This window comes from Nerophis ophidion, linkage group LG20, assembly GCF_033978795.1.
Source record: "Nerophis ophidion isolate RoL-2023_Sa linkage group LG20, RoL_Noph_v1.0, whole genome shotgun sequence".
NCBI classification, from domain to species: Eukaryota; Metazoa; Chordata; class Actinopteri; order Syngnathiformes; family Syngnathidae; genus Nerophis; species Nerophis ophidion.
Window position 1 is genome coordinate 3,401,505 of NC_084630.1, and position 21,766 is coordinate 3,423,270.

A 21,766-nucleotide genomic window follows, 5' to 3' on the forward strand; every position below is an offset into this window, starting at 1 on the left:
AAAATATGAATGTGTGGAACTGTTTTGACATAAATAATGAAAGTTGTTTACCTTTGATTTTAAACTTAATTAACTGAGAATGCTCAGTTACAATGATCAAATACAATTATCTAGTGCTATAAACAGTTGTTAGTTAACATATGGACACATACCGTTTCAAATAAGAAACACAACTGTTTTTGTTTTTTATTCAGATCGACAGTAGCAAGTCAGCCTTCAGATTTAATTAAGGTATCATCCGGCAAAAAAATATAAAATTGACAAAATGGAATCATAATGCAGTAAAATACCACCAAAGACAATTATTTAGTATTGTCTTAATAAAAAATCATTCTCCTTAGGACATGTTAGAAAACATGGAATGTCATAAATGCGTTAAATTAAATACTTTTCCTTGGCAAGTGAAAACACGATAACTTGAAAACATCAACACAAGCCCAATAAGGGACAAAGCCAAAAGATTTTTATCCACAGAAAGTAATGTCCATGAGTTTTTATGTAGAGGAATGAGTGTGTGTGTGTGTGTGTGTGTGTGTTTGTGTGTTTTCATCAACCAATCATAGTTGTCCAGTCAGGGAAGTTTTGTATCTCTCCAGTCTTGTTCAACTGTTGGCGTCCATGTGTCAGTGTGAGTTTGTAGCGAAGGCGAACTTCACGCTGAAGAGAAGCAAAGATATAATATTGAAATGAATCAACAAAAGGTCCGTCAAAAAGGTATCGTTCATTTACACTGTAGCCAAAGAAAAGGGACATGGTGACGATAACCCATCCATCCATCCATTTTCTACCGCTTATTCCCTTTTGGGGTCGCGGGGGGCGCTGGCGCCTATCTCAGCTACAATCGGGCGGAAGGCGGGGTACACCCTGGACAAGTCGCCACCTCATCGCAGGGCCAACACAGATAGACAGACAACATTCACACACTACGGCCAATTTTAGTGTTGCCAATCAACCTATCCCCAGGTGCATGTCTTTGGAAGTGGGAGGAAGCCGGAGTACCCGGAGGGAACCCACGCATTCACGGGGAGAACATGCAAACTCCACACAGAAAGATCCCAAGCCTGGATTTGAACCCAGGACTGCAGGAACTTTGTATTGTGAGGCAGATGCACTAACCCCTCTGTCACCGTGAAGCCCGTGACGATAACCATTGGACATAAAATACAATTTTCTGCCATCATAGAAAGGGGTTGCTTGCTCTTTACAATATGATCAATAAAGTTGCATACTGTATACAAATGTTTACCAAGTAGATTCTAACATAAATACAGTTATTATACACATCACACTCACAGTAAATACCAGCTATGCCAGGGAAATTATCCCTGAAATTATTCCCAGTCGTAAAAGGGTAGTGGTTTTACTTAATTTTAACATAAATGACAGAAAGGTAAGACATATTAAAACATTTCCGGTAAAGTAAACTAAGGTTTAATGACGATGACAGATTGAACTTGAAATAAATATGTTCACTTAAAGGCCTACTGAAATGAGATTTTCTTATTTAAACGGGGATAGCAGGTCCATTCTATGTGTCATAATTGATCATTTCGCGATATTACCATATTTTTGCTGAAAGGATTTAGTAGAGAACATCCACGATAAAGTTTGCAACTTTTGGTCGCTAATAAAAAAGCCTTGCCTGTACCGGAAGTAGCAGACGATGTGCGCGTGACGTCGCGGGTTGTAGGGCTCCTCACATCCTCACATTGTTTACAATCATGGACCCAGCAGCGAGAGCGATTCAGACCGAGAAAGCGACGATTTCACCATTAATTTGAGCGAGGATGAAAGATTTGTGGATGAGGAAAGTGAGAGTGAAGGACTAGAAAAAAAAAAAAAAGACGAGGGCAGTGGGAGCGATTCAGATGTTATTAGACACATTTACTAGGATAATTCTGGAAAATCCCTTATCTGCTTATTGTGTTACTAGTGTTTTAGTGAGATTATATGGTCGTACCTGTACAACCTGAAGGTCGTACCCGCACCTTTCTTCAGCACCAGTCGACGGGTGGTGGCGAAGCCCATCTGTGGCCTTCGCAAGGGACCCTCTTCGAAACACAATCTTTCAAAATGATCGCTGCATAATACACTGTACTTTGTGTGTGTGGTCCAGTCCAATAGCAATAGTGTGCGGCAAGAAAGTGGCATAAACCTGGCACTTTTGTTAACGGAATTTGGCAAAGCAGGGGGGGAAAAAAAGCCAGAGGGGTGTGGCCACGGGTGTGGTGACCGCCAGTGTCTCCGAGGGAAGCCACGTTTCTCGACGAGGCGAAGGCAGCCAGGCTGAGATTTTATTTTTTTCCCCTCCTCCACGGTGGAAGCATCCGACGGTCGGGGGCGGCTGGTGGGAGGAGGCAAGAGAATCCGCAGTTGCCTCTTTGACAGGCGCGGGAGGAACGACGCAAGCTCTCCGCTCATGTCTACGGTAAGAGCCGACTTATTACCAGCATTTTCTCACCGAAACCTGCCGTTCGACATGTGGTAGGGAACCGTGTTCACTTGACCGCTCTGTTTCATAGTAAAGCTTCACCGTCATCTTTCGGGAATGTAAACAATGAAACACCGGCAGTGTTTGTGTCGCTAAAGGCGGCAGCAATACACCGCTTCCCACCTACAGCTTTCTTCTTTGACGTCTCCATTATTCATTGAACAAATTGCAAAAGATTCAGCAACACGATAGTCCATAATACTGTGGAAATATGCGATGAAAACAGATGACATATAGCTGGGAACGGTGCTGGAACAAAATGTCCTTTACAATGCGTGACGTCATGCGCTCGCGTCATCATACCGCGACGTTTTAGCATGATACTTCCGCGCGAAATTTAAAATTGCAATTTAGTAAACTAAACCGGTCGTATTGGCATGTGTTGCAATGTTAAGATTTCATCATTGATATGTAAACTATCAGACTGCGTGGTCGGTAGTACTGGGTTTCAGTAGGCCTTTAACATGATTTGCTATACGAACATGTTTTATTAGAACTACAAAAAAGTTCATCAGCATCTCTGAGCATATTTTGTTCGACTCTAAAGATTCATTGATTCATTTCTTTCAAAACCTGTTGTTAGGCAAATATTTCTAAGACAAAGTCAAAGACATAAAATAGTCCTGTTTTATATGTGATCAGTACATATTAATGCCCATTAACGACACCATACATCAGTATTCTTCCTGGTGTCCACACAACACAAGAAAATTACAAAGATGACCGATCCGATAACTACAAAAAAATGTTTAAACTCACCGTCTGTGGATTAGCTAACAGGAGCACCTGTGCAATGGCAGGTGGGGACAAGAGGGGGTTGTACGAAGGCATGTATGTTGTTGAAGCAGTTTGAAGTTTCACTGACATGGTCTGAAGGACAAAAAAAGACGCTAAGACAAACCCTTCTCTCCTCACACTCCATACATGTGAGTGTTTGTTTTTACCTTTGGCACAGCAGCTTGAAACAAAAAATCTTTCACCTCCAGGGAGGACGTGTTCACAGTGGAGAGGACGACCACAGCAACACTGGGATGACCGCGCGGTGAGTCTCTCGCAAAATGGAGCGAGACGTGGACCCCACCTTGGTCGTATATGGTGATGGGTTCCAACTGACCTAGGTGGAAGAAGAGAACATGTTGGCGACCATCAAGGAGAGAGAACACACTTGTATGCACACCTACTTGACCTGATGCTCTCCATTGGAACAAAGACGTTTTCAAGCACATTCTGCGGAAAAATGCTTTCCTCTGAATGTCCCGGAGGTTGACAGTGACTGGAAGATGATCCCAAGCTTGTAAATGTCTGATTGTGTGACCTGACAGGAGGCCAAAAAGTGACATTAGACCAGCTAAGTACATAAAAGAAAAGATTTTGGGGTTGGTTTGCTGTGATCACCGAATGTCTGTCCCATTTGATGAACAACTGTTACCCCCACAACCACGGGCCATCAGCGAGGGGGCCCTCTCAACACTCTGCCCTGCACTCTCTCCATCGACTCCTCCATTAAACTGGGCACAAAAATGTATATTGACTTTTTATTTTATGATATGCTTCTAATACAAATCACATAAAAAGTCTTACCTGCATCAGGTCGTCATAATATGATTTTGGAGACAGAAGAAGTAACTCTGGAATCAAAGGAAAACAACATTACACACTTAATTGCAGTGGTACGTAAACTTAGAGTGTTTGAGATAAGAGCTGTCTCTTGGCTAATTCTTATACTTTAAGTTTTAGCAAATGTCACAGTGAAGCCGGTAAGATATGGCTAAAACATCCGGTCTTACTCGCGAGCATTAGGTTAAAACATAGCATAAATTTGTCGTTTCAAACATAAAGTGAGTGTGATGGACAGTGCTGAGAAAAAGCGGATGATATCAATTAAAGAAAAAAAAATCATCAAAAACATGACCAAGTGTGTCGGTAACTCGGCGAAACAATTCGAGTGAATCACTGCTAGTCTGTACCATCCTGAAGCAGAATTAGTCGATAAGGCCAGCCGAGAATGTTACAATTATATTTAAATTGTAGACAAGTGGTCATGAAAATCTTGGAAAGATGATGATGGTGTATTTGACAGAATCAGCTGGAAGAAGATACTGTATAAGTCTATTCTTCAAGGTAAATGCTATACACTATTATTACATTACTTCATAAAACTACTGTAATTGTCCGTACTATTTATTTATTTCATTGTTTTTATCAATTATTTCTTATACAAAAATTCAAAAAAGGCATGTTACATTTTTAAATTGTGCTGACCTTGGAGATGGAGATTTTAATTAATTTAATGAGAAATGTTGGTTTATGATTAAGTGTTTTGAGTTAAGAGCTCCGTTACAGAACCAATTAAGCTTGTAAATTGAGGTACCGTCGTACGCTCATCAGTGTAAACTGAACTTTAAAAATCCATGGAGCTCTTGTTTTAATACATATAAAAATCCCATAATGTTCAAAGGCAGATTAATGCATTGATATTTTCACCCAAGATGCTTTCTTTGAATTGGATATCATTCCAAACCAGTAAGGTCCTTGCCATAAGGCTGTAGCAGAACAAAATCTCTGTCTCAAAGTTTAAAAAAAGATATAATGCACTTATGAGACCCTCGATGCTATTTTTCTCATGCATCTCAGACTACAAATTACACACAACTTGCAGGGTTCTTGCTTTGACAGAGCCTTAAACATTACAAGTTAAAAATAGCGCTCTAATAGGACCCTTGACCCCAGATTAGCTCATACATTGAGGTGGATCTGGTTAAATAATGCACAATTATAACAATGATATCCCAATATGTACTTTCTAAAATATAGAAAAATAACTCAAACTTAAAAAAACGAACTGAAATGACATCTGACCACATCTTCATGCATTCTTGATTAGAAATTATTCAAAATGAGGTGTAGTACTGTCTGATTCCGGGTCGCTCTGCTCAGTCAGAGAGTTGCAAGTGCTTTCCAGATGAGCGAAGAAGACGGGCGAGTCAGCTTTCCTGTCCGTCTGCGGCGAGTCGAAAGCCGAGAGGTCGATGAGGTGGTAGCTCTTAATCTCTCTGGGACTTGTTGGCGCTACAACAGCAGCACTCAGTCATATACAGTCCATTAACAATAATGCAGGATACATAACACAAGATCGCCAATTCACTATGTGCATGTTCCATGGCCTCACTTTTATTCGTCGCTGCTTCTTCACTTTTGCTCCTTCCATTGCACTGCCCTTTTCCCAAACGCTCTTTGTAGGCACTGACGACAAGTGTAAGATCGTCGTTGGCGGACAGGATCTGTGCCAAAGCGTCGTCGTCATCCACCGTGTCGCTTGCCAGGCGGAAAAGCCTCGGCCTGAGTTGCTCACAGCTATCGTACAAGACCTATAAGAGAAAAGTTTAGGCCAAGTGTTATGGAGAATTATGGAATTGTCTGAGGTATGTAGCAGCAGTTTGGTGTTTTGTTGATTAAATGACAATTTTTTTGTGATCAATGGCCAACTACTGTACCTTTTAAGACTGCACCTGTCAAAACACTGAATTTCACAGGAAACGCCAGAAAAATATTATAGTATTATTACTGCTAGAATTGTGTCTATGAATGTTCTCATTCGTACTGGTTGGTCATTGTCATCTCAGAGTATTCAATTGATTGCAACTCGAGTGTTTGGTTCATATTGGAAACCTTCATCAATTCGTGCTCATATACTTAAGATTGGTCAAATGTAGTCCAGCAGCAAGTGCCAAAACCCCAAAAATGTATAATAATAATGGATTAGATTTATATCGCGCTTTTCTATTGCTAGATACTCAAAGCGCTCACAGAGAAGTGGGAACCCATCATTCATTCACACCTGGTGGTGGTAAGCTACATGGGTAGACTGACGGAAGCGTGGCTGCCAGTTTGCGCCTATGGCCCCTCTGACCTCCACCAATCATTCATTCATCATTCATTCACCAGTGTGAGCGGCACCGGGGGCAAGGGTGAAGTGTCCTGCCCAAGGACACAACGGCAGCGATTTGGATGTCAATAGGTGGGAAGCGAACCTGCAACCCTCAGGTTTCTGGCACGGCCGCTCTACCCACTACGCCATGCCGCCCCTTGATATACTCCTACTAGCTACTATATTGGATCCACTTTTGACTGGACTCTCACGGTTATGTTAGATCCACTATGGATTGTACTTTCACAATACCATGTTAGATCCGCTCGACATCCATTGCTTTCGGTCCCCTGGGTGTGGGGGGTTGCCCATATATGCGGTCCTCTCCAAGGTTTCTCATAGTCATCATTGTCACTGTCACCGACTTCCCACTGGGTTGAATTTTTCCTTGCCCTTATGTGGGCTCTACCGAGGATGTCGTTGTGGTTTGTGCAGCCCTTTGAGACACTTGTGATTTAGGGCTATATAAATAAACATTGATTGATTGATTGATTGATGGGGCTTCACGGTGGCAGAGGGGTTAGTGCGTCTGCCTCACAATACGAAGGTCCTGCAGTCGTGGGTTCAAATCCAGTATCGGGATCTTTTTGTGTGGAGTTTGCATGTTCTCCCCGTGACTGCGTGGGTTCCCTCCGGGTACTCCGGCTTCCTCCCACTTCCAAAGACATGCACCTGGGGATAGGCCCCTCCCACCTCCAAAGACATGCACCTGGAGATAGGCCCCTCCCACTTCCAAAGACATGCACCTGGGGATAGGTTGATTGGCAACACTAAATGGTCCCTAGTGTGTGAATGTGAGTGTGAATGTTGTCTGTCTATCTGTGTTGGCCCTGCGATGATGTGGCGACTTGTCCAGGGAATAAAAGGGAATAAGCGGTAGAAAATGGATGGATGGATGATTGATTGATGATACACCAAAACCAAGAGGGTGTGCCTGGACAAGGATGGTTTTGCCCTATCATAGTGAGAAAAACAACTTCTTTGATGCAAAAAAAGCAATCCTAACTGTCAAAGCCGACGACAGCCTTTGAAGTATAATTTTCCCCTCGTTAGCATTGAGGTATTATGTGGCAGAATGATCGCTGTGGATCGACCACTACCAGTCCAAAATAGTCGAAATCCTCCACGTAAGCGTTCCATTCAGTTGTAAACAAATGGCATTCTGGTCACTTTCCGTGACCAAAATGTTTTTTAACTCAAGTATCATGTTAGACCCGCTCGACATCCATTGCTTTCCTCCTCTGCAAGGTTCTCATAGTCATCATTGTCACCGACGTCCCACTGGGTGTGAGTTTTCCTTGCGCTTGTGTGGGCCTACCGAGGATGTCGTAGTGGTTTGTGCAGCCCTTTGAGACACTAGTGATTTAGGGCTATATAAGTAAACATTGATTGATAATATTTGTTGGAGTCTGTATTGCAGTGTCTTTTAGGAATGGTTGAAAGGACAGTGTTGTATGTTGGAGACAGATGGTGTCGCAGACCATCTCCTGTGTTAGGCATTCCATTCAGTTGTAAACAAATGGCACAAATGACATTCTGGTCACTTTCTGTGACCAAAATGTTTTTTAACTCATAATATTTGTTGGAGTCTGTATTGCAGAGTCTTTTAGGAATGGTTGAAAGGACAGTGTTGTATGTTGGAGACAGATGGTGTCGCAGACCACCTCCTGTGTTTATGGGTGGTTTTTCAACTTCGACATAGATGGCTGCCCTAAATATTATTTCGTACCATCCACCCTACCTGTCCAGATTCTGTACATTTTGGTTCTCAAAGGAGTGCTGTTTGGTTGTTTTGTTTCCCCACTACAGTATATGAATTGGTGGATTCATATAATGTAATTCATACCAGTGTCTCAGGGTGTTGCCTGGTTTGAAGTGTACTGGGATGTTGTGTTGGTTAAAAATTCTTCTGAGTTTCTCAGCTAGACCCGATATATGGAATATATCAGGATACATGGATACTTGGAATGACAAAACGTTTTCCTCTTTATCCACTCTGCTCTTGTTAGTTGCGGAACTAGGTGCACTTTTCACAAAAGACCAGTTGGGGTAACCACAGGTTTTGAGGGCCTCCCTTAAATGCCTATGCTCTTTCTCTTCAGCCCACAGGCTGAAGAGAAAGAGCATATGAACATTATGAGCTATATGTTGTAGGATTCTGATAACACCCAGTTTGGGTTCCAGTGGGCGATGTGAGTCAAAAGGTACGTATTGATCGGTATGTGTGGGTTTTCGGTTAACCCCGACATGGAGGCCCCTGATATTTCAAATATAGACACCACAGTCCAAAAAAGGCAACTTACTGTCTTTGACATCTTCACATGTGAACTTGATGTTTTTGTCCACTGAGTGAATGTGCTCGGCGATGGCTTGGACTTCTTGGTTTCTGAAACTGTACCAATGACTTGGTGCTGTTCCCTTAAAAGAGCTCAAAGATCTCTTCTCCATAGTCTCCATGTAAAAGTTTGCTACAACTGATGATAAAGGTGATTCCATGGCACAACCATGTTTTTGTCTGTAAAAAGTTCCCATGAATTGAAAGTATGTAGTGTTAAGGCAAAGCTCCAGCAAAAGGCAAAAGGGGAAATTACTCTCCAACAACTGTTGTTTGCTTTGACAGTTGGATTGCTCGTTTGCATTAAAACAGTTGTTTTTCCTCACTGCGATAGAGTGAAACCATCCTTGGCCAGGCACACCTTCCTGGTTTTGGAGTATAAATATTTTTTGGGCACTAGCCGCTAGACTCGATCTGACCAATCTAAGTCTATGAGCACGTACTGCTAGAATTATTTATAGTATATGTAGAAACACTTTCTTTTTAGGTAACTTTAATTACATTTTTTGTTCTAATGACAAATTAGAATAAATATTGCTTCCATTAGATTTAATAACATGTTATCATTGCCTTTCTAGTTTTTAGTGTATGTTGATTGGCTGGAAGTAATCTACTGCCATATAGTGAGACTTGCACCGCCCTGTCACACTTAAAATTGACCTAAGAACCCTCTTGGATGCGACCATACCCTAACCAGCCACTTTATTAAGTACACTTTCACAATCTAATGAGATCCATTAAGAAAGGTGTATCAAAAAAATCAACTTTCAAAAAGGATGACAATGACACAAAAAGCATCAATAATAATGATTACCTTTTTAAAAGCAGAAATGATTATATAGCACTTGTACTGGATCATGGGGTATATAGCTATTGGATGATACCCTTGTGGGTACCATCTGATGGGTACCACACTGTATGGTATGGAATTTGATAAAATACTGATACATTTTATATATTTATACACTTTAAATGATCCTGCTAAAGTATGACACGACATTGCATACTAATTTGTAACAAGCACTTTGTATATATATAATGCACTTGTATCTTAAATTGATTTTTATCATGTAATTTCAACATTGTTATGTATTTTTTAAACTTATTGTGTAATTTTGAATTGTGGATGCTGAATGTGCTTTAAAATGACTAAATATGGAAACTAGCACGGTCCTATATCTGATGCAGCCATATTTTCTATGTAAATGCAAATTGTCTTTTAAATAAAATAAAAAAAACACTAAAAGTTACAACCTTTAAATCATCACTAGGCTGTAAGGATGATCCAGTGACTGCATGTTGGTCCAACATCTCTCTGAGCTGCTTAGTACTGCATTCAACTGCCTTCAGGATAGATTCCCGCTTGGACACTTTCTCAGCTTTCTCCTGTTCCTAAATGCACACGCACGCGAACCGACACACACACACAATATTTAAACATGAATAAGATGAGTGCTGCATGGTGTTCTTCATACCAGGCCTCACCTCTTTCATTGTGCTTTTTATGAGGCTGTTGGCTGTCTCCAGGTCTTCAGGCCGTCCACTTTTTAATAACCTGGCTAAAATCTACAAAAGAAAACAGAAATAAGTACAACGTCTACTGCTGTGATGGTGGAACCCTCCTCTTAAAGACACACACACACGCACACACATTCAGATACACACCGTGGCTTTCTCTACTTGGTCAAAGACAGAGTCTGTACTTCTTTGCGGTGGAGGAGCCATTATGACAGTTTCTGGTCGTTCTGGATCTTTCTTTATGAAACCTTAAATAATCAATTACATTAAAAATGTAAACAAAACTGTAAATGCTCTACCTGTAAATGACAGCATGGTAAATAAAACACACAAGTTTCAAATCAACAGCTGAGTAGCGCATTCAACATTTTGAAGCACACACAGAGGCAGATTAAGCTGCAGGATGCAGACAATTGATGACAATGACAGTTCCTGCCAACCTGGTGTGTTAATAAGTAAAAATACATCAGGAGGTTGCCTGTTAATGGCAATATTTTTTTACCATAGACAATAGACCTAGTTAATTGACTTGGAAGAATTTACAGTATAGTGAAGTGTATGAGATGTTTCAAACAGTTTACATCCTGTTGCACCTTGTTTCTTCAGCAATGAATAGGCTGCCTGAATCTTGGTTTCCTCTTTCAGCCAGAGCGTCCAGCCGTAGAGAACCTCAGTCAGTCGATCTTTAACCTTCTGGGAAGTCCATGAGCCTAAGTACTGCACAATGGAGATGCAACACAAACACAACTTTTGTTCATTTTGTCAACTGTTTGTGCCAAATACGCCAAAAGCAGGAGCAGCCTCTTTGAAGACTACAGCATCACCATAAGCATCATCACTCAATATCAGGTATGTTGATGGTTTTCACATTCATTTAACAGTGGGTTTTTTTTTCAACAAATGTATGCAACTTAAATTCATAAAAACATTTCCTGAGATAATAAAGATTTAACAATTGTCACACACCATTGTACAGTACACGTACATTTTTTAGGCCTCTGATTGGCCAAAATGCAGCAAAGACAGCGGCTGAATGCATTTATGAGGACATATTTTTTTCAAACTACACTCAAGTGGACGGAGCTGAAAAACTGTGCGTTTTGTAAAAAGAGCACTGTCATTAATTCTTACCTTTGGCGTCAAGACTTTGATGAGTTCATTGAGGAACCGAAACTTTGCCGCTTCTCCGTGGAACCTCTTGCCGCAGTTATTCATGCACGCCTCCAGAACCTGGGAACAAAGCGCTCTCAGCACACAGCTCATCCACAAGCGGTGCGTCGCAAGCAAATGTTCCGTGGCAAAAATCCGGGAGAAGTCACAGGCACGTGTGGTCGGATGTCACATGAGATGTCAGAAGACCCCGCAAATGACAACAATGTGGACTCCAGACAGATTCCATTTAAAGGCAGTCATTTCTTGCCAGCATGTGATGAAGGTTAGTTGCAGATATTATTTACGGCCCCACGCTGTGTGAAAACAAAAGACAATGTGTCCTAACAGTTTACTATATGTTAATAATACATGTTGATCCGTAAGTCAACATGTATTAAATCCTTTATTTATTGAAACAAAGATACCGAAATTCCACGACATAGTGAATTTGCAAACTAGGGATGCACCGAATAATCGGTAACAGAAAATATTCGGCCGAATATGGCAAAAAAAGCCACATTCGGCCTTCGGTGGAATGAGTTAGAAGCAAGGCCGAATAGTGGCGTGTGACGCAATGACGCACTTTTTTGACGCGGTGACGCCATCAACCAACGTGCGGTGACGTTGTAACCCGGCACCTTCGGAAAAATGTCAGCAGTATGGAGATATTTTATAGTGTCGGAAAGTGACAAAAGTATTTCAGTTTGTAACGAATGTTCAGCCAAACTGTCTCGAGGAGGTGCCTCAGCAAAGACCTTCAGCACTACTGCTTTAATTTATCATTTAAAAGCCAAACACTCAGAAAAGTATGCCGAGTACGTGAGGGAGACGGCTGCAGCTGAAGTGACGCACAGAGAGGGCGCAGAGAGAAAAAGAATGCGCACCACAGAGGCAGCGCGTGCACCGTCACTCTGACATGTTTGAAGAAACCCTCCAGGAAAACGACTCAGATTCCAGGCAGACGAGTACGAGTGCAACTACTCAACAGCTGGACTGTTACCTGTCAGAAGTCCTCATCCCCAGGAGTGACAATCCTCTAACATAATGGAGGACCAATCGAGACCGCTTTCCTGACTTAGCACAGATGGCACGCAGGTAATAACAGTTTTACAGCACTTTTCAAAACATAACTACAAAGTGGTTTACAGTGTTTTTAAATTTTGTTTGTATTTTAAAGTGGTTTACACTTGTAAAAACAAAATATATATTTAATTAATGGAATATAAAACAACATAGGAATACTACAATAAAGTGCATAAGAGAAATTGTGTTTATAATAAGCTGATGGGAAAGGGATTGGTTTATTTTCTGTATTATTTCTTTTTATTGCTTGATAATAATGAAGTGAACCTAGAATGTTATTTCCATTCCAAGGTACTTGTCTGCTTCACGCACCAGCACAGACAGTGAGAGGCTGTTTAGTACTGCATCCAATGTCCTTGATGAGAGGAGGAACAGACTGACATGTGACAAAGCAGAGAAGCTACTGTTCATAAAGAAGAACCTGCCACCGTTCCTGAAGGAATAGGCTAAGTAGACTTATGCCAAAAGGACAATAGTTTGTTATTTGCTCTTAGGTTTTTTCAATGCACTTTAATGCATGTTTTTGTTGGAATGTCTACAGCAGGGGTCAGCATAGGTCCAATCATGGGCCAGATTTCTTAACCTTTTTTGGGGGGCTTGACAGACAGGCACAGTTGTTGATGTTTTTGTCTGACATCTAAGACAAATTAAAATGGTTTTATACATAGTTAGTTTCCTTCTTTTCATTCTGAAGCTGAAGTACTGTTATTGACAAATCTGTTCTGGCCTGGGATATGTTGTGTACCTGTATAAGTGTATGAGGTTACAAGCACACACTCATTGAGATTTAGTGGAGCCTCTGTTTACATTATTAGCCTGTTGTGTAGGCTACCTGTATAAGTGTATGAGGTTACAAGCACACACTTAATTGAGATTTACTTGAGCCTTCTGTTTACATTATTAGCCTGTTGTGTAGGCTACCTGTATAAGTGTAAGAGGTTACAAGCACACACTTAATTGAGATTTACTTGAGCCTTCTGTTCACATTATTAGCATATCTACTGTGGCTAAGCAGACTTTTGCCAAAAGGACAATAATTTATTTGTTGTGGGTTTATCCACTTTAATGCACTTTATTTTTTTTTTGGAATGCATGTTTTGTTTTAAGGCCTAATATAAATGAAAAACTTTGTGCTTTTTTTTTTTTGAAAAGCAAAGGCTACTGGAATATCAAAACAATTTCAATATTCAATAAAAATTTACTTTATTTGAAAAACATGTCTAAAAATTTATATTCATGCAATATAAAAAAAATTGTGAAAAAATGCATTCATTATTCGGTATTCGGCCTTTGGCCAAGCGTTTAAATTTTATTCGGCTTCGGCCACAAATTTTCATTTCGGTGCATCCCTATTGCAAACAGCTAAAATCATACACAAAGCAAACTATAACCTGCTTCCCAAGAATATACAACAATATTTCTCAACAAAACAGGAGAAATATAATCTTACAAAAAAATGTAACTTAAACCATTTGTACGAACGTACAACACTTAAGATCTTTAATATATCAGTATGTGAAATTAAACTATGGAATGGATTAAGCAAAGCAATCAAACAATGTACTAATATGATCCACTTCAACAAACTCTTCAAACTTGAAGTGTTTACAAAGTACAAAAAAGAAGAACCTTGATAAACATTTTGAATTTATTCACCCATTCATTCTTTCTTTCTCAAAATAATCTTACTTATCTCATTGTATGGAATAAAAATTACTTCAACAATTATTTATTTATTTTTTTGTGATTATTTATGGAGTATATTGTAAAGACATTGAGAAAAGGAAGTGAACAAAAGTTTTAGCAACTGTTATGTAAAAGAAAAGGGGTAGGATTAAATAAGCTCTGCTTCTTCCTTCTCCTTTTCTAACATGTTGAAAAGAGAAACTGGAAATTGTGATGTATCATGTTGTATGCTTGCATGTTCAAAATAAACTCAAACTCAAACTCCAAATATTATATTCTCATCTTTTTCTGGGGTACAGGCAGGCTGGAACCAACAATGTTGATCTCTTGTGTGCATACAATATGTGAATTAACTTAAAACTCAGATTATATAACAAGATTTTGGCAACATTCTAAGAGCCTGTGCATCAGACAGAGAGGATAAGAAGTTACTTACAGTCAGAGCTTGCAATGCTTCTTTTTCCTGGGGAGACTGGATTTTATGTACAAGAAGACTAAGCGCCACCTGTGGACTGACACAGGTTAAGATATAAAAGAAGAATTTGACATGTTGGGAAAGGTTTTGTGCAACTTTTACTTTTTTTACATGATAAAATTCAAGCCCGATTGAAAACTTGGATGAAATTTGAGCGAAACCTTGCTAAAGTTCAAGTGGTACGTCAACTAACGAGTAATTTGAGATAAGAGCTGTCTCTCTGCTTTTTGTAATGCAATAAGTTGAAAGCAAAATTTGAGTTACGAGCAGTTTCACTGTCGGTTGAAGTAATATTTGTAAAAGGGTTGTACTGCAATAAGGAGTTAATGTATTGTACCGATCCGTTGTGGTGAAGAAGGAGCTGAGCCGGAAGGCAAAGCTCTCAATTTACCGGTCGATCTACGTTCCCATCCTCACCTATGGTCATGAGCTTTGGGTCATGACCGAAAGGATAAGATCACGGGTACAAGCGGCCCAAATGAGTTTCCTCCGCCGTGTGGCGGGTCTCTCCCTTAGAGATAGGGTGAGAAGCTCTGCCATCCGGGAGGAACTCAAAGTAAAGCCGCTGCTCCTCCACATGGAGGAGCCAGATGAGGTGGTTCGGGCATCTGGTCAGGATGCCACCCGAACGCCTCCCTAGGGAGGTGTTTAGGACACGTCCAACCGGTAGGAGGCCACGGGGAAGACCCAGGACACGTTGGGAAGACTATGTCTCCCGGCTGGCCTGGGAACGCCTCGGGATCCCCCGGGAAGAGCTAAACGAAGTGGCTGGGGAGAGGGAAGTCTGGGTTTCCCTGCTTAGGCTGTTCCCCCCGCGACCCGACCTCTGATAAGCGGAAGAAGATGGATGGATGGATGGATGGATGTATTGTTACATGTTGTTGTTCCTGCTTTGTTTATGCAAAAAAAAACATGTTTGGATTAAAGAGCTGATAGATCGACATGATGCCCACAACCATCGGAACTAAGAAAGTTACTGCAAAGGAGAGGAAGTGGGCGGCCAAAGCAGAGAAACAAAATATTAAAAACATCTTCTACCTGTTAGCAGCTATTCTGGCAAGTCAAGCCCCGTCGTAGCAACAGCCAACATCACACAAGCTGCAGCTAGCCTCTGCTGCATGCAGCCGCAAACGTCCAAACGACAAACATTTATCCATAAAAATATTAAGAAGCTGCAGATGCTGTGTTTGAGTTTCTTTTTGTCTCATCTTCACTCAACAAACTGGACGGTCGAGTATGACCTTTGGCACACAGACATACGTATCGGTTGTTGTCAACTCTGACTTTGCGGGTTCGTCACTCAAATACGTACGTGTGGAAATAAATGTCCTATTTCCTGTTGTTACAAGATGGAGACAGTGTTGGTAGATGAAACAAGCAAGCAACTCTATGAAAACAACTCACTTATAATAAGCGGATAATAAACTGACTTGGCTACACTGGACAGAGAAGCGGTGAAAATTAGTCTGGTGCCCGAGGTAAATATTGAGCAATTAGTTTTTAATTATTTCATAAACCTACTGCAGTTGTTTGTTGTTCATGCTATTGTATGTTTTTTCAAACAATATTTATTGTCTAAAAGTTATTTCTTTATTTTGAAAGGCATGTTATATGTTAAAATTGTGCTGTTTTTATTTCAATGGGCGGGGCTGCTTTGAGATATGAATGTTTTGAGTTACAAGCTCGGTCGTGGAATGCAATGAGTTCGTAAGTTGATGTACCACTGTACTAATATAACCAAAACAAGAGTGAATAATAGAAGTGGATGTTCCACACGTTTGAAAGGATGTTCAGCAATAACACAACATGGATGTGAGGCAGCAACGTTCGCAAGCGCGCTTCCACTAAAATCTTGAGTTGACTTAAAGCCCATAAACGTAAAGAATGTAAAGATGATATAATTCCGCACTCACCCATCAGCCTCCTTGTTGACCAGCTGATAGAAGCCCTGAATGCAGTCCCATCTGTCCTCTTGGTTCCTTGGGTCTGTGGCACCATCTGAGACATTGGATGTGGGGCGGGGGGGAAGTGTCAACCACACGGAGGAAGTAGCAATAATAACTAAACTAAAAATTGATTGCCGTTAAAAAAAACAATGAGGGAAGTGAAAATAAAAGAGCACGGTGGTAAAGTTATAAAACACATGCAGCAGTGAGATTTCTGCTATGGAGTCTGAGAATTACACACTTCTTTCTTCTGGAAAATGCTGCAATTGTAAAATTAAACAAAATAGATTACTAATAGTGAAGACATCTGAAATATGTAGTAGTATGTACTTGTGATCATTATTTTATGACAATATCTATTGCATAGGCCCACTGTTTGTTTCCAAAAGTATTTGTTTCTGTTGTTCACAGAGCATAACAATAAAAGTTATCAGTTAATTAGGCAAAACATTGATTCATATGACTGTAAATTGATACACATGCCGAATCATGACTGGATGTATTTCATATTATGTATGGAGTAGTTACACGATACACAATATCATTTTATTAAAAATATGGCGGCCTGAGAGTTTGAAGTATAATCATAGGCTACTGGTATAAAGTCGAAGTATTAACATTAATATTATGAAATATGTATATTATCGATGGTTTTATGTATTCGTGTCATCAATCCATACCTTTTCTACCGCTTGTACCTTTTGGAGTCGCGGGGAGTGCTGGAGCCTATCTCAGCTGCACACGGGCGGAAGGCGGGGTACACCCTGGACATGTCGCCACCTCATCACAGGGCCAATACAGATAGACAGACAACATTCACACTCACATTCACACACAGGGGCCCATTTAGTGTTGCCAATCAACCTATCCTCAGGTGCATGTCTTTGGAGGTGGGAGGAAGCTGGAGTACCCGGAGGGAACCCACGCAGTCACGGGGAGAACATGCAAACTCCACACAGAAAGATCCCGAGCCTAGGATCAAACTCAGGACCTTTGTACAGTCGAAGTGGAGGCACGTAAATAAGACCAACCACCAAACAGTGCAGACTGAATTAAGAAACGTTCAAAAATCGGTCTTGAAAACTGTCTGTAAAACATTGTTCACGAAGGAGGGAATAGTGGATCGTGAGATCAACAGGCGGATTGGTGCGGCGTCTTCAGTAATGGTGAAGGAGCTGAGCCAGAAGGCAAAGCTCTCAATTTCCCGGTCGATCTACATTCCCATCCTCACCTATGGTCATGAACTTTGGGTTATGACCGAAAGGACAAGATCACGGGTACAAGTGGCCGAAATGAGTTTCCTCCGCCGGGTGGCGGGGCTCTCCCTTAGAGATAGGTTGATAACCTCTGACATCCGGGAGGAGCTCAAAGTAAAGCCGCTGCTTATCCAATGGAGAGGAGCCAGATGCAGTTGTTCTGGCATCTGGTCAGGATGCCACCCGAACGCCTCCCTAGGGAGGTGTTTAGGGCACGTTCCAACGGCAGGATACCACGGGGAAGACCCAGGACATGTTGGGAAGACTATGCCTCCCGGCTGGCCTGGAAACGCCTCGGGGTCCCCCGGGAGGAGCTGGACGAAGTGGTTGGGGAGAGGGACGTCTGAGCTTCTCTGCTTAGGCTGCTTCCCCCGCGACCAGACCTCGGTAAAGTGGAAGAAAAATGGATGGCTGGGATGGGTGATAACATTTAGAAGGTAAATGTGTGGCAGTGATGTCTAAAAGAGCACATTTGGCACCTAAACCTTGAAATTGTACGTTTGATTATTGTTCATCTGTGTAGTAGGTTTTGAATGGCCTTGGCTTAATTTTAACATCAGTTTGATGGAATAATGGACTTTTAATATGTAAATATAGCCAAAAGCTGTTAATATGTCCCTTTTAAAGTAAACTATGCTGTAAACTTTAAGTTTCCTGCCTTCATCCACTGTATAATGATTTCATGTACAAATATGGTATAATTCAAATAAAAAAAATAATAATATAATTTGGCACTTACTTTGCTGTCATCTTTCGAGAGCGCGAGACATACTTCCTGGTGTACAAACGTGTCATTTTTAGCCAAATATGTTTTGTTGTGAAGCTCAAATTGATATGAAGATGAAAAAATCCAGTAATTTACGTTTTAGTTGGGAATAAATTGTCAACAAACAAAAAAATCCTATATATGAAAGACGTACGAACCGCCAAGCTAAAAACCGCAGCAAAAGCACATTTGAAGATGCGTTCGCTGACATTGCGTCAAAACTGAAACGCTAAGTATTAAGGGAAAAAAAACTTTTCAATTCTTGCCGCCGATACTCACTCAGCCATGAATCCAGAGTTGCCTGGCTGTCATCAGTCGCCATTGTCGCTCCTAACTGTCTTCAGCTACACGTCCGGGGGTGGGTTTTTTTAGAGGTTGCTGGCGTCTCATTGCATGGCTGTCAAGCTGTTATGGCGTCACATTATAAACTGTCTCCTTCCGTTGGTAACATGTGACACTCATGCTGCGTTCAATGGTCATGCTCCTTGCACCGTAATTGCGCAGTACTACTCGTTAACCATCGACACTTACTTAAGCAACACTATTAATTCTGTTTATACAGAGGTCTGACTTCCAAGTACACAAGTAAAAGTTGAAAGTTGAAGTACCAATGATTATTACACACACACACACACACACACACACACACACACACACACACACACACACACACACACACACACACACTAGGTGTGGTGAGATTATCCTTTGCATTTGAAATATCACCCTCACTCCCTGGGAGGTGAGGGGAGCAGTGAGCAGCAGCAGTGCCCGCGCTCGGGAATCATTTTTGGTGATTTAGCCCCCAAATCCAACCCTTGAGGCTGAGTGCCAAACAGGGAGGTGATGGGTCCCATTTTTATAGTCTTTGGTATGACTCGGCCTAACGATTTCAGGGTGGCCGAGATCGGTAATATAATCACTCGGCCACTGAGCAGGTAATGTACACTAATTACACAGATCAATAATCAACTTGTCACACTCATGACACAAACAAACCTACTCACTATTATGGCACTCACGGCTATAGCAGGAGTCACCAACCTTTTTGAAACCAAGAGCTACTTCTTGGTACTGATTAATGCGAAGGGCTACCAGTTTGATATACACTTTAAAAAAATTGCCAGAAATAGCCAATTTGCTCAATTTACCTTTAGTAAATAAATCTATCCATCCATCTTCTTCCGCTTATCCGAGGTCGGGTCGCGGGGGCAACAGCCTAAGCAGGGAAACCCAGACTTCCCTCTCCCCAGCCACTTCGTCTAGCTCTTTCCGGGGGATCCCGAGGCGTTCCCAGGCCAGCCGGGAGACATAGTCTTCCCAACGTGTCCTGGGTCTTCCCCGTGGCCTCCTACCGGTTGGACGTGCCCTAAACACCTCCCTAGGGAGGCGTTCGGGTGGCATCCTGACCAGATGCCCGAACCACCTCATCTGGCTCCTCTCGATGTGGAGGAGCAGCGGCTTTACTTTGAGTTCCTCCCGGATGGCAGAGCTTCTCACCCTATCTCTAAGGGAGAGACCTGGAAACTCATTTCGACCGCTTGTACCCGTGATCTTATTCTTTCGGTCATGACCCAAAGCTCATGACCATAGGTGAGGATGGGAAAGTAGATCGACCGGTAAATGGAGAGCTTTGCCTTCCGGCTCAGCTCCTTCTTTACCACAACGGATCGGTACAACGTCCGCATTACTGAAGACGCCGCACCGATCCGCCTGTCGATCTCACGATCCACTCTTCCCTCACTCGTGAACAAGACTCCTAGGTACTTGAACTCCTCCACTTGGGGCAGGGTCTCCTCCCCAACCCGGAGATGGCATTCCACCCTTTTCCGGGCGAGAACCATGGACTCGGACTTGGAGGTGCTGATTCTCATTCCGGTCGCTTCACACTCGGCTGCGAACCGATCCAGTGAGAGCTGAAGATCCCGGTCAGATGAAGCCATCAGGACCACATCATCTGCAAAAAGCAGAGACCTAATCCTGCGGTCACCAAACCGGAACCCCTCAACGCCTTGACTGCGCCTGGAAATTCTGTCCATAAAAGTTAAGAACAGAATCGGTGACAAAGGACACCCTTGGCGGAGTCCAACCCTCACTGGAAATGTGTTCGACTTACTGCCGGCAATGCGGACCAAGCTAAATAATAAATAATAAATCTATATATATATATATATATATATATATATATACCTGTCAAACTCGTTTGCACTTGCACTTGCATGGCTTAATCTTTGAGACAAGCATATGCTACTGGCAGGATCAACCTAGACCTACTGGCAGGATCAACCTAAAATGGGTATTTCTGTCTGTCATTCCGTTGTACATTATTTTTGCTTTTACGGAAGGTTTTTTTTGCAGAGAATAAAGATGAAAAAAACACTTAATTGAACGGTTTAAAAGAGGAGAAAACAGGAAAAAAATAAATACAATTTTGAAACATAGTTTATCTTCAATTTCGACTCTTTAAAATTCAAAATTAAACCGAAAAAAAGAAGAGAAAAAAAAGTTAATTTGAATCTCTTTGAAAAAAAAATAAAAAAAAGAATTTATGGAACATCATTAGTACTTTTTCCTGATTAAGATTCATTTTAGAATTTTGATTACATGTTTTAGATGGGTTAAAATCCAATTGGCATTTTGTTAGAATATGTAACAAGTTGGACCAAGCTATATTTCTAACAGAGACAAATCATTATTTCTTCTAGATTTCCCAGAACAAAATGTTAAAACTAATTCAAAATAATTTGAAATAAGATTTAAATTTGATTCTAAAGATTTTCTAGATTTGCCAGAACAATTTTTTAAAATTTTAATCATAAGTTTGAAGAAATATTTCACAAATATTCTTTGTCGAAAAAACAGAAGCTAAATTGAAGAATTAAATTAAAATGTATTATTATTATTTACAATAAAAAAAATAAATTTGCTTGAACATTGATTTAAATTGTCAGGAAAGAAGAGGAAGGAATTTAAAAGGTAAAAGGTATATGTGTTTAAAAATCCTAAAATAATTTTTAAGGTTGTATTTTTTCTCTAAAATTGTCTTTCTGAAAGTTATACGAAGCAAAGTAAAAAAATAAAAGAATTTATTTAAACAAGTAAAGACCAAATCTTAAAAATATTTTCTTGG

The 21,766-nt window shown here is 41.0% G+C and overlaps 1 protein-coding gene across 3 annotated transcripts; it reads right to left on the bottom strand.

Moving 5' to 3' along the window:
- Positions 1 to 174: 174 nt before the first annotated feature.
- On the bottom strand, positions 175 to 20,312 carry LOC133538648 (ADP-ribosylation factor-binding protein GGA3-like). 3 transcript variants are annotated; one of them, XM_061880331.1, is made up of 16 exons: positions 18,916 to 20,312; positions 16,582 to 16,666; positions 14,630 to 14,705; positions 11,404 to 11,502; positions 10,866 to 10,989; positions 10,420 to 10,520; positions 10,240 to 10,320; positions 10,009 to 10,146; positions 5,661 to 5,859; positions 5,402 to 5,560; positions 4,073 to 4,119; positions 3,887 to 3,999; positions 3,673 to 3,806; positions 3,436 to 3,605; positions 3,251 to 3,361; positions 175 to 657 (listed from the first exon to the last, which is right to left on the bottom strand). In XM_061880331.1, the coding sequence occupies exons 1-16, from the start codon at positions 18,956 to 18,958 to the stop codon at positions 550 to 552; spliced, it is 1,788 nt and encodes a 595-aa protein (XP_061736315.1). In that variant the 5' UTR covers positions 18,959 to 20,312; the 3' UTR covers positions 175 to 549. The 3 variants fall into 3 exon arrangements, with proteins under 3 accessions (XP_061736315.1, XP_061736316.1, XP_061736317.1); XM_061880332.1 differs by having other exon boundaries at positions 14,630 to 14,698; positions 18,916 to 18,968; XM_061880333.1 differs by lacking the exon at positions 14,630 to 14,705 and having other exon boundaries at positions 18,916 to 18,967.
- Positions 20,313 to 21,766: the final 1,454 nt, after the last annotated feature.